Source organism: Homalodisca vitripennis, chromosome 4 (genome assembly GCF_021130785.1).
Source record: "Homalodisca vitripennis isolate AUS2020 chromosome 4, UT_GWSS_2.1, whole genome shotgun sequence".
Lineage (NCBI taxonomy): Eukaryota > Metazoa > Arthropoda > Insecta > Hemiptera > Cicadellidae > Homalodisca > Homalodisca vitripennis.
The window spans coordinates 171,491,204-171,509,520 of NC_060210.1; the positions used below are offsets into that span (position 1 = coordinate 171,491,204).

The window sequence follows — 18,317 nt, forward strand, 5'->3', positions numbered from 1 at the left end:
AGAATGAACTTGAGTGTAAACAAATTGCATACTAGGAATTATACTGCCACTGTTTATAGTGTCAAGGCAGCGCTACATAAAATAAAACATAAACAAAAGTGGTTGAGTCCAGCTGTTTGATTATTACAAGTAGGAGCAGTTCCATAGTTCTTCCCATCTGATTGCAGAAACAAAATTTATACTATCTAGTACATAATTTTAAAATCTAATTAACAAAGCATTGCAGAAGACTTGAAAGGTTGTATCCGAACATGAAAAGTAACTTAATAGTTACTTTTCATTTTACAATTATAATTAATACAATACAGTGTTACAATATGCAATATTTCAGGTACTATGAAATAAGCAACTTTTACTGTCTTCAACTGAGTACACTGTTTAAAAAGCAAAAATCAGCATTAATAAGTACTAATTTTTTACTTGTACAGTAAAACTTTCAAACTTATATAACCTTTAATGTCTGCTGTTAAAAGAATGTGGGCCTACATAGTAAACTAACATTATCTATGAACGCACATGCAGGCATTAAGTACACTCATAGCTTGCACTAAGGACTGTCAGTCTTTAAATGTCTCATTATAATATCAATACTGTTGTAAACATTTTGTGATGTGAGGTGTGGTCCAGGTCTCACTGGCTATCGCTGCTGTCATTGGAGTGACTCTGTACCGGATGTCAGTATTGGCAGCTCTCAGTGTATATGGTGAATCTGTCATCACCAGCTATGCCATCATAATCACATCAACCACAGCTGCTACCATCAATCTCGCTTGTATCTTTGTTTTTAACTGGGTAAGTCATTTTTCAAATTAGCTATAAATTAAGGAAGTCATAAAATTTACAAATTCTTCAGCTTTGAAAATTGTACCATTCATCTGTAGTACAATAGGGACATGATTATTTGGCATGGGGTTATCTGAAGTACATTATAAGAATGACTTTTTTTTTAATTGAGTCGTTAGTAGTAAATATCCATTTTAAACAGAAATTTACTCAATAAACAATTTTTGTGAAATACTATGTAGTCCACATTACTACAACATGAAAAACATATTGTTAGCTACAAAATGTCTTTCATGTGTGTTATGGCAGTTAATGAATAAATTATAAGTGACCACTACTAAGAGCCAGACTATGTTGGCCATAGCAATACTTGTGTACATGTTCTATTGCCTTGACTGACAATCCATTGGTTGTTACATATGCAATCTTCCCTTTCTGCCAATCTACTAAATGTCACCCCTACTTTAACACACCTGTTGAGACTGGTTACAACTACAATTTTATTCAGTTGTTGAATCTTTTGCCCTTCATAAGTGTTACTGTACTTACTTATCTGTTAACTGAGTGGTCCTCCAAGTATATGTTCTTTGACCAGTACTTTTCATTCTCTTCATTAACTACTTGCCACAATACATTGAAGGTGCATGCTTAACCTTGATGTATGCTGACAATAGAACCCTGGTATGTAGTGGAACCTCATTCTTTATAATCCTGACCTGGCATATCAGTACTGCCAAAAAATTGCAAAACATTAAACACCACCAAAACTGACCAAATAACTTTTGGATGGGAATCCAAATGTGTGTAATGTATAGCAGAGGTTACAATGAACAATGAAGTCACTTTTTAGGCATAACTCTTGATAAAAACTTATCCTGGACTTCTCATTTAGACAAACTCTGTAGGAAGTTAAGTTCCAGCCTCTTTGCAATTAAAAACGTCAAAGCTTCTACTGATGAAACAACAATAAGAGCAGCTTATTTTGCTTGGTTTGAAGTTCACATGAGATATGGCTAGTATCATGGGGTATAAAAATAACCTCAGCTGGTTAGATTCAAAGTGTTTAAAAAAAAAAAAAAACAAGAAATGCAGTCAGAATACTTGCAGGCCTGCAACCTCTTGACAGTTATAGATAGACATTTAGAACGCACAAGATCCTCACTAGTATCACTATACATTCAATAAACTGTGATGTACTCAGTAAGAGAGGGCTTACCAAAGCAGTGTGAAGCTCATCAGTACAACCTGAGACACTACTTTGCATGACTTTCTAGCACACCACTGTCACAGTTCGAAAAGAAGCCTGCATACATGGCGAGGAAGCTTTATAACCATCAGAGTTGAGAGACAAAAGAGAGAAGGAACTCAAACCTGCACTACACAATAGCCCGTTGACCGTCCCTTTTACTCCATAGACGAATTCTTTCAAAAAGCATTTGAAATTTTAATTTTACAATGTAACCTTTGTAACATTACAAAAAATCACAGTAAGTAAATTTTGGCTAAGTAGGTGACATACAATTTGCCAACTTAAGGTCACTGGAGAAATATTGTCAGAAGATTAGGGGCTGTTAAGCAATACAAAACCAATTTTCAGGTATTTTTATCAAACAAAAATTGTAATCCCTCCCAGACATACAGTAGTGAGATAGGTTTATTTTATTTTTATATAAAAAAATAAATGATGCATTTTTGCTCAATTATTTGTATCAGCATTAGACAATAAAGTGGTGTTTGGACAATGACAATAGTTTTTAATGTTTTTTTAACATTTGGTCCTTTAGTTAGACAGGAGTTAAAAAAATATTTTACCTCAAAATATGACCGCATTCACCCACCTATGGACTGAGGCGTTATCGAGCATTTAAAGTGATGTTCCAGAGAACTGTTGCCTGGCATATATTGAAGAACATAAAGAAATTGAGGCCAAGAAGGAATTAATTTATGTTCTTAAGTATATAAAACATCATATATACGATTCCTGCAGCTTAGGAAGAAGTAAAAGAGTGTACATTACAAAATTTTTGGGGGAAACTGTGGCCAGATATATCTAAAACAAGTATTGTTAAAGAAGAGACACACAGCATCATTCTGAAGAAAGTTAAATAAAAAGAACTCTTCAACTTGTTGGAAGAAGTTGAAAATTGTGAGGACCTAATTAAAAAGGACATAATGCAATGGTAAACTTTGACAAACACAATCAAGAATTTTGACTTTTAACTGAAGACAAAATCTTAGACCAGTATTTGCCATATACAGTTACCGAAAAAGACGGAGACGATGATATGCCGAATGAAACAGTGCCTCACTCAGGAGCTATGTTGTCTATTGAATGTGTGATGTCTATCTCAAGAAGGAAAATAATACATCACAGCAGAATTTTTTAAACTTTTAACATCTCAGAGAACGACCAACAAAAAAAAGCCATGCACATTTAAATAAAGTGTATTACAGAGATTTGTACTAGAAAGTAAATAGACATATCCCTAATGAGAATTAAAGAGATCTATGTCTATAACCTCAATAATTCTTTTTTTCTGCCAACATGAACACAATTCTAATCCTTCAAATAAAGGCAATTAGAAACCTTGCAGATGTTCATCCCCTAGAAAGCTGCAGAGAGGCCTTCTCAACCCTAAATATCTTGATTGTGATACCTCTCTACATCTAAGAACTTGTATAGTATATGGACAAGAAAACTTCACAAGGTCAACTGAGACACTACTTTGTATGACTTTCCAGCACACCACTGTCACAGTTCGAAAAGAAGCCTGCATACATGGCGAGGAAGCTTTATAACCGTCAGAGTTGAGAGACAAAAGAGAGAAGGAACTCAAACCTGCACTACACAATAGCCCGTTGACCGTCCCTTCTACTCCATAGAAGAATTCCTTCAAAAAGCATTTGACATTTTAATTTTACAATGTAACCTTTGTAACATTACAAAAAATCACAGCAAGTAAATTTTGATTAAGTAGGTGACATACAATTTGCCAACTTACGGTCACTGGAGAAATATTGTCAGAAGATTAGGGGCTGTTTTATCAAATTTTAGGCATTTTTATCAAACAAAAATTATAATCCCTCCCAAACATACAGTAGTGAGATAGGTTCATTTTATTTTTGTATACAAAAATAAATGATGCATTTTTGCTAAATTATTTGTATCAGCATTAGACAATAAAGTGGTGTTTGGACAATGACAATAGTTTTTAATGTTTTTTTAACATTTGGTCCTTTAGTTAGACAGGAATTAAAAAAATATTTTACCTCAAAATATGACCGCACTCACCCACCTATGGACTGAGGCGTAATCGAGCATTTAAAGTGATGTTCCAGAGAACTGTTGCTTGGCATAATTATTGAAGAACATAAAGAAATTGAGGCCAAGAAGGATTAATTTATGTTTTTAAGTATATAAAACATCATATATATGATTCCTGCAGCTTAGGAAGAAGTAAAAGAGTGTACATTACAAAATTTTTGGGGGAAACTGTGGCCAGATATATCTAAAACAAGTATTGTTAAAGAAGAAACACACAGCATCATTCTGAAGAAAGTTAAATAAAAAGAACTCTTCAACTTGTTGGAAGAAGTTGAAGATTGTGAGGACCTAATTGAAAAAGACGTAATGCAATGGTAAACTTTTACAAACACAATCAAGAATTTCGACTTGTAACTGAAGACAAAATCTGCCATATACAGTTACCGAAAAAGACGGAGACGATGATATGCTGAATGAAACAGTGCCTCACTCAGGAGCTATTTATCTATTTGAATTTGTGATGTCTATCTCAAGAAGGAAAATAATACATCACAGCAGAATTGTTAATCCTTTAACATCTCAGAGAACAACCAACAAAGAAAAAAGCCATGCACATTTAAATAAAGTGTATTACAGAGATTTGTACTAGAAAGTAGATAGACATATCCCTAATAAGAATTGAAGAGACCTACGTCTATAACCTCAATAAATGTTTTTTTCTGCCAACATGAACACAATTCTAATCCTTCAAATAAAGGCAAAGCAAATCCCCTAGAAAGCTGCAGAGAGGCCTTCTCAAACCTATATATCTTGATTGTGATACCTCTCTACATCTAAGAACTTGTGTAGTATATGGACAGAGAAAACTTCACAAGGCTCGAAGGCTTACAGTACTTACAATATGTGCAACTCAACAATGTCCCCATTTCCTGCTCATCATTTAGCACAGTATGAGAAAAACCAACCAACATGAGATGGAAGCTGAACAATTACCTGCCAAGATACGTGCCTGATGGTTAAAGAGGGAGACACAATTCAAAATTGCACTCCGAAGATTGTTTTCACACTTGAGGAGTTCTACCAAGAAGTCTCAAACCAACAGCACATCATATACTTCAATGTCATGGACTCAACACTATCTTTGCACATGATGTTCAAGAATAAAGCATAATACTTTTAAAAAAAGCAAAATATGCAGATTAAAATATCATTGTGGTTTTTTTTTTAATAAAATGATAGAATAACTTAATCAGTTGTTCTTTGTTTGAAGTTTGTTTTTGACGATGGAAGGATTGTGAATGAAACAAGATTTTTCAAATTTGCCATTGTCCTGAACGATAACAAATGTACAAACAAATCATGTTTCCTTCATAATCAGTTGTATTAAAATTTGTAATGCTGTCTTTCACATCACAGCCCTGTGAGTAGGCTAGGTTAATGTCTAGTGAGAAGGTGCTTTGATAGTTGGCAAGAACGTTTTCATTAAACATGAATTATGTTCTACTTAAATTTTAATTCAGATAAAAATATTTTTAGTGTTGTTTCCGAACAACCTTGTATTGACAATAGAAGTTTCACTGGACCAACTATACGTTTTTTTTTTTATCAAATAATACCAAACTAAAATTTCTTAGTGAGTTGCAGGTCTCTAATAATTAAGATATTGTAACTAACTCATTTGTATATTAACCTAAACATAATAAATGTTATAACAACATTGTTAAACTGTAAATTAGATTAAAATTATTGTGTGCTATGCTGTAAGGTGAAACATAAAATAAAGTAGGTGACAGATAAATTATGTTCTTAAACATGTTCTTTTTTATTCCTAAAATACAAGTACAAAGATATGGTATAGAGTACTTTTTCAATAAAAAAATGTAAAATAAAATCAGTTCAACAATACAAAATCTGTAGACAGTTTTATTGTTGTTCTAATTTTAGATATACTACAGTTCTGAAGCATTGAAAAGCTAATAGGAGGACCAATTTTATTTAAAGTTCCAGCTACTTCTACATTTTTAATAAGCTATTACATACAGCTCCAGCCAATGATTTAATAATGTATATATTAAAATTAAAATTGTTTGATATCTATTGCCAGATATAGTAATCATTTGATATAAAGAAAGAAAAAGTTTCTGAGGATTAGTTGAACAATTAATTAAACGCATCTAAATTATTGTAATTTTATTCTTAATGAACTGAGATTACAACCTGTTGTACAATTCACATAGAGTAAATATTAAATGGGATGTACAGATGTATGGTGTTCTGGCAGAGTATTTGACAGAGCTAGAGTTATTGCGCACACAGACTGAGTTTGACGACTCACTCACACTCAAGATGTACTTGCTGCAGTTTGTCAACTACTATGCCTCTATCTTCTACATTGCCTTCTGTAAAGGAAAACTTGTAGGTTACCCTGCACATTACAACCGTTTGTTCGGCTATCGTCAGGAGGAGGTAAGTTACCTTCCTTGCCAATTATTAGCAGTTAACCTTTTTAAGTGCTGTGGCCATTGTATAAAGTTATGTGTATTAATTGCCAACATTCTGTAAATTTCTAAATATCTGGGGAAAAGAACTATCCAACACTTTTCATGATTCCTTTTTGGGTTTTTTAGCAATAAAATATGATGCATAACTCTAAGAGTTGTAAAATAAATAAACATAAAAGAATGTGTTTAGCGACATATTTTAATACTTGTTTACAAAATATACATTTTGAACTAATTTTAGTGTATTTGATACTTATATATTTACAACTATATTTAAACTGATTTTTACAACTATATAATATGAAATTCTTTAAAAAAATTAACTGAATTTAATCTATATTACACTTTTTTAAAGGGAAATACAATCTAATAATATAGTAATATTACATCAAAATGCAAGGAGAAATATAAAATAAAAATTTAACTCTAAACGTCACTGAAACAGTTAAAGGAAATTGCATTACATAACTATTACTTTTTAAAATGTTCTAATTTCCTAAGTTAACTTTTTTTACATTTTGATATTACTAAAGTATTGTAAAATATGTAGAAACACATCTTTTGTAAATTTTATTATACTGAGATGTATGCAGATCTCTATAAGACACTAACCTTAACTCAATTATCTGCACTATTTGTTAAATGAATATTACGTAAATCGGTAGTGTCTCCATCATGATCTACCAAAACCTGTTAAAAACAAATCTAATAGTTCATAGTATTGTTTAGCAATTTTGTATTATGCCCACTGATACTATTCTCAGACGAATTACTCTGTCCAGTCACTATGTCCTAACCTCTTTCTAAACATGAACACGTCCTTTACACTTGTGATGTTCCCCATTAATTTTTTCAAATAATAATTTTTTAACTCCACCATGAACCATGGTTGCCACCATGAACTCTTCTTAAACAGATAATTAGCTTCAAGCCAATACATTAATTAATATGAAATAAAAGAAAACCTGCTTGATCAGAAGGGTTAACCTACCTAGCGGGTGTGATTAGAACTTCAACAGTTTGCTTCAAAACATCTCTGAGCGATGAAATCTGTGAGGCTTCTTACTGAAGCTATCCATACAACTGGCTATCACCATGGTTAGCAAGCAAGCCTTCAACTCTTGCCTTGAAATTGTGTTTTCATAAGTTTAATCATTGTCCATATATGCAGTGTGGGCCTGGAGGCTGTCTACTGGAGCTGTCCATACAACTGGCTATCATCATGGTTGGCAAGCAAGCCTTCAACTCTTGCCTTGAAATTGTGTTTTCATAAGTTTAATCATTGTCCATATATGCAGTGTGGGCCTGGAGGCTGTCTACTGGAGCTGTCCATACAACTGGCTATCATCATGGTTGGCAAGCAAGCTTTCAACTCTTGCCTTGAGATGGTGTTTCCGTAAGTGTAATCATCGTTAATCCTGTTAATAAGTTCCTTTCAACCCAAAGGAACCATTGTTAAAACTTTTTAAAATTTGATTATCTTAGAAACCAGTAATGCTTTTCAAGAATAACATTTTTAGAGAGTTTAGTCACACATCTAATGACACCAAAAGTAATGAAATCAAATAATAAATTACTGGTTTCGAGCAAATTTACTGTAACAAGATATGACCCATATTGAGGTTATCAATGCATAGCCAATAACAGAAAAGTAAATAAATAGCAGCTTCAAAATATCTTATGATTTTTAAAATTATAAAAAATTGTATTTGTGAAGTTACCTAAAGATACATAGTTACCTCTTTAGCATAAAATATACTTATACAAGTGTTGTTCAGAAAGCAAGTTGCTTTAATAAATAATGTTTTATATGTAACTTTTAAAGCTCATATGTTGTACACATTAGAAAGAACAATATTCTTAAAATATGTGTCATAAAAATGTGGGATTGTAGAAAACATTGAGCCGAAATGTTTGTAAATATGAATAAATAAGACTTTAATAAACATTTTTTTGAATTGGCAGAATTCTTGTTTCTTGAAACAATAAATCAAGGGATATCGTCTAAACTGCGCAAAACCGGCTTTTATAATAGATTTCTGAACTATATATTAAAACTTTTAATATGTGAAGGAAAAGCACCCCCCAAGCTAGAATGCCATAAGAAAAAAGGGATTGCATATAAGCAAAATAAACGATTTTAGTTTTGATCAAAACTCAAAATGCCATGTAACTGCCTAAAATCAAATATATACTTTCTTGCTTTATTTGATTTAAAATTAATGTGATCTATCCATTTCATTCGAGAATCAAACAACACACCCAAATATTTGTATGACGACACTTTCTCGATTTTATTACAGCCACAGGCATTGTTATAGTGATTATTACAATTATGAATAATTAAATCGTGTAAGTTGTAATCTGAATTTCATGTTAGAGAAAGGGGCATACATTTAGTTTTTGAAACGTTAAGTGATAAAACATTTTGGTCCATCCATTTTTTAATTGTCACGAGGTCAATTAAAGGTTTATTTTGAACATCCTGCCAAGATTTACCTTTGATAATAATTAAAGTGTCGTCAGCAAAAAGAAATAGTTTACCATGAATCTGCAGTTTTGGAATGTTGTTAATGTATATCAAAAATAATATAGGACCCAGCGTACTTCCTTGAACTACACCATAGTCCACATGAAGCTCATCACCATTCACACCGCAGATAGACACAAACTGCCATCTGTCTGCAAGGTAGCTCCTAAACCATGCAAGAGCATTACCCGTTACACCTATTATAGCTGATAATTTATAAATTAATTTATTTCTATCTACGCTATCAAATGCTTTCTTTAGGTATATTTCTGTAATAAGAACAAACTGTGAAATAGGCAGGCTGATCCCAACCTGCAAATGTAAAGTTGTTAATTGAATTTAATTGTAGTGATAGCAATTCTTCAATTAACATTTCATCTTTATTTGAATAAAAAATTATTTAAGAATACAGTTGAATTAAAGAACCGTAATTTATAACATTATAATAAAGAAATCTCTAATAAGACAAAATATGGAAGTTTGTATTTTATAATTGGTTGTTAAATATTATGCTAAGAATAGATAAATCTGTCCATATAAAGTGTAATAAATAAAAATAAAATAATTTTACTATAATGATTAGAGGCAACCTACTTAATTCATATATCAGTTTAATATTCTAAACATAGTTTTAGTATATAATATTTATATATAGTTATTGATAGATAACCTATATTTACTAACTATCTTCGTCTGAACTCTATTCATCCTACCTTTCAGATATGTTACTTTCTCAATATTTTATTATTATGTTAGAAATATATGTGATAGTTTGGTAGTTGTTATGGTATAGGCGAGTGTACAAGTGGTGGAACTCACGTCACCTGAAGCGGCGCTGCTCACGAGCTCGGACTTCCCAATGGGAGAAGGACTACAAGCTAATGGAATGGGGTTCTCAGGCACTCTTCCCTGAGTACCTGGAAATGGGTGGGTTCTAATATTACATTAAAGGCAAAAAAAATCCTATTTTAAAAATTATAACATTTCTCTGCTATTTTGTGTCTTAAGCTTTCATTTTTAAACTCATATAACAACGTCAGGGCTGTTTTTTTTTTTTTCAGGCAACACAGAATATCTATATTAATTATTAATCAATTTCGACTTTCAAGAAATTTAAATCTTTGTTTCATTTGGTTCATTTTGAATTGAGTGTCAATTGACTGAATAAAAGTAAATGAATTTGAAGCAAATTTTCAATCAATTCTTTTAAAAGTCTTTTTATTATAGTACTTTATATGTGGTTGGTTGACTGTCACCGGCTGAATCAGACATGCCATTCATAAGCTGTTTACTTGTTGTTGTTGTTTACTGTAACTAGTGTATGATGTTATTTTGTTTACATGACTTTACAACCTTTTCAAGTTATTAGGTATTATTACTGCATTCCAGAGAAGGACATGGCCAGTAATTTTAGTTGCAGGTTGAGAGAATTGTTATCCCCTGACAAATTTGTTTTACAAATAATCTGTGTTGTAGTTAAACGTGTATTTTAATTATTTATTTAATTAATATGAGTTTAAACCATAATGAAGAAATAAGCTGCTATTAAGTTGGTTAGATGATTGAGAATAAATGCTTGATCAAAACATGTGTGTTAGTAACCAACTGTTTTAAACAACAAAATTACTCTCTTAAAATTAACATTGGTATTTTGGAAGCCCTATAATAGTCGGATGCATTTAAAATCTACAAATGGCATATCTGGAAAGTGTATAAGCTTTTGATTGATGCCAAATATGTATATAAAATGATAGTTTTAAATACCTAAACATGGCATAGAAAAATAAAAATTCTTTTAATGTATAAATATTATATCTATATATTAGTAGAATACTTGGAAAATAATGAATGTCTTAGTTATTATGTTTAGTCTTGTCCAATACCCTATTCATAAAACTAGCTTTTTAGAAAAATATCTTTACTTCAGTTGCATCATTATTTATAACCATTTCCCAGCCAAAAAGGGAAATAAACCATTCCTTAAGAAGTTTAAAAAAGAAACTCTTAAACTAGAGTTTCTCTCCCTCACGGTTTACTTGATTATATTATTGATGAATATTTTATATCCAAATTATAATTATTATCATAAAACAGCACTGAAACTTTTATCATAAAACAGTACATTTTCAATTTTGTTGTTAAGTAGGAAAGACTTTTTAATAAAAAAATTCCTCTTGAAGTCTTTTGGGATATAATGGCATTATTTAAATTCAATATGTATTTAGTCTGTGATAATTCTGTATACAATTTATATATTTATTTATGTATCATCTTGAATTTTATTTACTTTACAAAAAAATTTACATTAGTATTACTGCTACAAATATTAATAAAATAACTATTACACTTTCACTGCCTACAACGTTATTTGAAGTCGTGCATGTAATTCTATAGACTTTGGCATTGATAGTCATTCGCTATTTCCAATGTTTTTATTTCTTACTCAATGGATTATGATCTATGAAATGTTGTTGGCAGTCATCTGGAATATCGGAAAAAAAGTGGTTTGTTTACAAACTCGTTACGTCGCGTTGGCTGTTTGTTGTTTGTTCTGCTAATTCATCGTCTGCATTGTTATTCTTTTGCTTGCTATTACTTAAGTTTACAAAAATTGTTTTGTGAGTAAATTTATGAGTAAATATTTTTAGTGTGCAAGTCTTGAAACATGATTCTTTGCACATGGCAATTTTGCACTTGCTACACTGATAGGAAGTGTCTCTTCTTACAACCTTGCCTGATTGTTTTTTTAGCTATCTAAAAACATAATAAAATTTTTTATTTCTATTTTGCTTGTATTTGTTATTTGATTAGTAAAAAAACAATATCAGCAAATTTATACTTGAATCTCCAAGAAGTCTTTCGGTAGTAAAATCAGGATCATTATCTGTGTCATCTTGGAATAAATCATCACTGTCTCTCGAAAATCTGAGTAACTCTTCTAGCACTTGATTGTCTTCAATACTGTCACGATTCATTGTATTGAACGATGACAACAAACAGCTGACGAGTTCGTAAACAAACCACTTCTTTCCGATATTCTAGATGACTGCCAACAACATTTCATAGATCATAATCCATAGAGTAAGAAATAAAAACATGGAAATAGCGAATGACTATCAATGCACATTGTTGTCCACTTCCTGGATTATAGTAAGGCTTTTGACTGTCTGAGGCACAACCTAATCTCAAAAAAGTTACAATAACTGGGAGTCAGAGAAGGAGTAAACAACCAAGGAATTTGTAAATAAAGATTGTATTGTATTGTATTGTAAACAACTGGTTTATGAGCTACCTTGAAGGATGACATCAAGTAGTGGAGGTAGAACATACAGTTGACAAGTGCACCATCACATACCGGTCTAACCCTCAACCCATGACACGAGGTGTCCCTCAGGGGTTCGTTCTTGGCCCGATACTCTTTATCCTTCTATCAAATGACTTCCCTGGACTACATCTAAAGCTTATTAATCACCTGCATCATGTATGCTGATGATACTACACTTCTCCTGAACAGCTATATACGGCAAATGCCATGAAAGACATCACAGTCACATCCCTCATTAAGGTCCTAGACTACTGCAAAAGCAATGATCTTGTTATGAACCCAGCTAAAACCATCAAAATTAACTATAGTACAAAACATGACCCTATTTTCCGACATCCCAAACATCCCAGAACAAACTAGTACAAAGGTCCTAGGAGTCACTCTAGACAAAAACCTCATGTGGAATGGACATGTTAATAATATCTGCAAAAAGATGAGCACTGTGCTAAATATTGTGAGGCGAATAAAATGGACCAGCAACCTAGAGGCTGCTAAGATTGCGTACTATGCACTAGTTGACTCCCACCTGAGATCTGTGATTGCGGCATAGGGCAGATCATCGGCTGGTAATCTTACAAGAGTACTGATTAGTCAAAGAAAGGCCATAAGGGTTGTAGCTGACCTTAATCAAGAAGAAAGCTGCATGCAAGCGTTCAAAACTCTTGGCATCCTAACAGTCACCAGATTCTACACCCTTCAAGTAATCCTTCATGTTGACAACTTTAATTTCGAAACAAACCAGGATGTCCACAATTACAACACGAGGCATGCAGCAAGATACACTCTCCCCCGACATCAGACAGCCCTTTTTGAGAAAGCCTTTTCATACATTGGATGCAAACTAAAAAACTGTTACCAAATAATCTCCAAGGTCTAACTGGAAAAATCCTTAAGAAAGAACTCCAAAAGTATCTACAGGAAAATCCAGTGTACACCTTGGACGAGTTTCTGGGACTACTACACTGAAGTAATGCAGTTTTTGACATGAACCCATTTCTTGATGTTATTGAATTTGTAATGTAAAAACATTAATAAATAAAATGCCGAAATGCACTTTTATTGCTGTAAAAGTCGGTGCTGTTGATAGTCAATAGAATTCCATATGCGACGTCAAATGTCATTGTCTGCAGTGAAAGTGTTAAGCGCACTGAACCTAACTATTAAGTGTAATAGAGGAACTTCTTATTTACAATAAAGTAAGTTAACTTAAGAAATTTATTAAATATGTTTACTTAGAAATAATAATCTTTCCTCATTCCAATTTAGTATATATGACATAAAAACTCCTGCATATGGAGTTAGAATTTTTGTTTCTGTTGAAAATGGTTTATTCTTTAATATTTGTTAATTTTTTGTTTCTTTTTCCAATATTTTAGTTTACGTATATGGAAGACCATCAAATCATTTTATCTGAAGATGTTTGTTTTCACTAATGAATATAAGTCAAAATAATAGTTTCTTATAAAAATCTGTGATACAACAATTTGTATATTTTCAGTTTTACAGTATGGGTTTGTAACAATTTTCGTGTCAGCGTTTCCACTAGCTCCACTGTTTGCACTTCTCAACAACATCCTGGAGAGCCGGCTGGACGCCCAGAAGTTGTTAACTTATCATCGCCGCCCTGTCGCTCAGCGAGTAGCTGACATCGGTGTGTGGTTCAGTATCTTAGACTCCATCTCCAAGTTGGCTGTCATTACAAATGTAAGTTAACAGTACTTGCAAAATTTTACTTAATCAAAATTGTTTGCAAAGTTTTTATTAAATTTAACCTGATAATGTGACAATTTGTTTTATTTACATGCATTCCAAACATTTTGATACAAATACAAAAAACAAAACAAAAAATATAATAAACCATTTTTGTTTATATTTTTGTCATAGTTTGTAGAACTGATTACTGTTTTGTAAATCAATATTTTTCCTTTTTATAGTCTCAGAAGATTGAATTTTTACGTCATGTAGATCATAGTTTGCAGAAATTATAAACGTTTTAAAGGTGTTCTGAATCCAGGTAGAGTTTTGCAATGTTTTTAATAACTTCTTCATCAATGGTTTGTGGATAAGGCAGATATCCCATGGTGATGAAGATGTGCCTAAATCCTGAAATTATTGTAATCAGAGATTGGAATCCAAATTTAAAAGTATTTCGATTCAGTCAAGTTACACAACAGCAAGTTAAAAAAATTGTCAGTTCATTTAATAATAAATATTCTACTGGTTTTGATGAAGTACCAATTGTAATAATAAAAAAGCAATAAGGCATTTATTAAGACCGTTAACACACACAATAAACTCTTCTCTAATATCTGGTAAATTCCCAGATGAACTGAAAACGGCTAAAGTAATTCCTATTTACAAAAAGGGAGATCCTCAGTTGCCGGAGAGCTACAGACCAGTATCATTATGATCGACGTTTTCTAAAATATTTGAGAAAGTTGTTAATGAACAACTGTTAAATTATCTGTCGGAAAATGATCTTCTTGATAATCAACAACATGGTTTTCCGGCCAGGCAGGTCAAAAAAATTACTGCATCAGTAGAATTTGTGCAAAATTTAATAGAGGAATTAGATAAAGGTAATAGACCTTTTATGGATTTGACTAGAGCGTTTGACAGCGTAATTCATGACGAACTTATAAATGTTCTGGAAGATTTAGGCTTAAAAAATAAAGAAATAAATTGGTTTCACTCTTACATCAGTAACCGTAATCAATACGTTGAATTATCATACTTAAAAGCTCATAAAGTATGGCGTACCACAAGGTTCAATTTTGGATCCCTTACTATTTATTTGCTATATAACAGGAATTTCTACAGTAGCAGAGAAAACAAAATGTGTTTATACGCTGATGATGCAAGCGTAATTGTCAAAGGAAAAAGATCCTAAGGTAATTGAAACATCATCTCTTAATTGTTTGAATAAAATTAACTCTTTTTTAACTAAAAAAAAATTTGTTACTTAACCCCGGCAAAACACATTTTATACCCTTTAAAACACACCAATCGAAGTTTAATTTTCAATATGACATTAAGATAAATAACCAAAATATAATGGAGGTAGAGAAAACTTGTTTTCTAGGTCTAATAATAGATCAAAATTTTAAGCTGGAATCAACATGTACAAACCATAATAAAAAAGCATCATCTGGCCTGTACGCCCTTAGGCAGATGGCAAACCTTTGTAACCAGGATACTTTAAAACAAATTTATTTTTCTTTAATACATTCCCCATATAAGCTACGGGATCAGTGTATATGGAGCTACTTCAAATAAAAAACCTTGAAAAATTCTTATACTACAAAAAAAATCAATACGGTTAATTCTAAATTTACCATGGCAAGCAACCGTTAAACATTTATTTGCACAATTAAGAATTTTAACTGTTTACAGTCAATACATATACGATATAATAACTTACACAAAATTTAAAAATATACCTAACTATACCACTCATAGATATAATACTAGAAGTAGTATAATTTTTGAAAATCATAAATTAGAGCTGTTTAAAAAGAAAACTGAATACGCCGGTACACACAATTTATTCAATACATTCCTATTGACATAAAAAATTGAAGGAATCAAATCCGTTTAGAAATAAATTAAAAAAATTATCTGATATCACGATCATTTTATTCTTTTGAAGAATTTTTTGAGGGTTTGGGCCATTAAACAAAAATAAAAATTGTGTTGATTTTAGTTGTTTAAATTAACAATATTTATGTTAAGTTAACATAAGATTTTAGATAAGTTAACCTGTATCCGTGATGATATTAGTCTATCTGTATTTGTGACACTATTCTGACTGTATTTATAATATTACAGCTTTGAATAAAGATCTATGACTATGACTATGACTAGGTGTGATCTATTCTAGAATCTTTGTGGTCTTATTTTTATCTCTTTGTCTCTGAAAAATATATTAATTTAATTTCTCCTCATACACACATGGTGTCTTATGGAGGGACTTGGAGCCAATCCCAAAAAGTCAATAGTAGTTCCCTTCACCAGGAAAAAGACCTTGTGTCTCTTTCCCAATTGAAGCTGGGAATTACCCAGCTTGCTTTCATGGAGTTGTTGAATTATTCAGGACTCACTCTAGATTTCAAGCTGACATTGCTACAGCAGTATGTGATCTAATACTAAATATGACATCAGATGCTATGACAAAAGAGTCAGTATTTAGTAAGGCCTTTGTAGTAACCATCCGATCCTGGAAGGACTGGAGAAGAGGGAAAGAATAAAACTAGACAAGTGATATATTCTGGTACACAGATGGCTCCTTAATGGAGGGTAAATCTGGCTATTTACGGTTTGCAATTCATCTCCAAGAACAGCTCTCAGTGACAGTTTGGGAGAGCATTGAACAGTTGTTCAGGTTGAAATCTACGCTATTTTAGCTTACGCTAATTTAGGATTGACTAGGAATTATGTTGATCAATGGATAGTGACTATCTGATCTTAGGGCCCTTAACTCTACAGATTTTACTTCACCAATAGAATACCAAACTACAATTTTCCACACAACATAAGCTTTCTCTCTGAGAACTAAGAATATTTTATACATCCTTTTAATCTAATCTAATTATCTTCTTTATTTTTAGTATAATTGTAGTCTTACATTCTGCAAAGTAATTTAAACCATGTTTAGAGTGAAATCATAATATATAAAATTTAACAATAGTGTGTTAATCGATTACAGGGTTTTATAATAGCTTTTACATCGGACTTTGTGCCTCGGTTGGTTTACACGCTGAGTGTGAGTCCAGATCATAGCTTGACTGGTTACATGAACCACTCACTGGCCTATGTGAGCACAGCTGACCTAGACATGTTTGGCAAAACCAACAGCTCACTCCAATACTGCAGGTCAGTCATACTTTATGTACCCTTGTAGTGTTATTTTATACTTTTCTGACAAAGCCGTTTCTGTATTTTTATTCAACATTTTTATACAGAACAAACACGTCCCTGTATAACTTTTTGTAATGAACTTAGTCAATGCACCAATGTGATTTATGCACCATTAACCCTTTAAGGACCGGACCCTAAAATGGATGTTGCTCAATACTGTAATACCTGCTGTGTGGACCAGCTCCCAAAACTGTTCAGTTGTCAGTCATGCTGTTTTGAAGTGGTTCAAGAGAAAAATCATAAAAAATGTATTTATTGGCGTATGATTATATATTTGGTTTCAAAATGTACATTTTAAATCAGCCTAACTAGGTAAAACTCCAAATTGTCTTATGTGACCCTCCTTTTTTGCATTTATAAAAAAAATAAAAATAAAATAACAAAATTATTTAATAATTTTTTAGTTAATTATGTTTTACTGAAAACACCAAAGAGTTTTTAACTGTCGGAAACCAGTTTATTTTACAGAGAATATTGTTTTCTACATGTGTACCAAATTTTAACTTATTTGAAATACAAATAATAAAATTACACGAAATTTATCATGTTGCTACAAAAGCAATAAAAAAGTTGTTCGGAAATATCAGTACAGCATCGAAAATATAAAAATAATTGGAGTTATACAAATTCTTATTTTATTTTACAATATAGTGAAGATCAAAATAGGCATAAGTCAATAAAATGTACTGTTTACAATGGCATAAAGTAAAAAAATACGAGTATATACACTATGTACAAACAATTGTCACTCGGAGCACTATTTACACACGTTTGCCAAAGCAAAGAGAATGGCAACCCTCTTTGCACCAACTGCAAATCTAGATTATTTTTTCTTGATTGCTTGTAGTTTTAACCAGATCTTGAAGGTTGTAGAATAGGGTTATAGGTGGGATCTGCGTCCAAGTCTATCAAATGGAATTGAAGAATCAGACGAATCTAGCTCCCTATCTATTTCCCTATCAAGTTCACTTGTTCTAAAGTTCTCATATGCCATTT

The 18,317-nt window shown here is 31.9% G+C and overlaps 1 protein-coding gene across 3 annotated transcripts in view; it reads left to right on the forward strand.

Annotated features, from left to right (window-relative positions):
- Nucleotides 1–18,317, forward strand: part of LOC124360621 (anoctamin-1) — a 58,700-nt gene that overhangs the window by 29,555 nt on the left and 10,828 nt on the right. For all 3 annotated transcript variants that reach the window (XM_046814383.1, XM_046814384.1, XM_046814386.1), the window contains 6 exons: nucleotides 628–792; nucleotides 6,311–6,514; nucleotides 7,848–7,945; nucleotides 9,873–10,006; nucleotides 13,903–14,108; nucleotides 17,110–17,276. In XM_046814383.1, coding sequence (XP_046670339.1) covers nucleotides 628–792; nucleotides 6,311–6,514; nucleotides 7,848–7,945; nucleotides 9,873–10,006; nucleotides 13,903–14,108; nucleotides 17,110–17,276 — 974 coding nt within the window. The remainder of the gene's footprint in view (nucleotides 1–627; nucleotides 793–6,310; nucleotides 6,515–7,847; nucleotides 7,946–9,872; nucleotides 10,007–13,902; nucleotides 14,109–17,109; nucleotides 17,277–18,317) is intronic.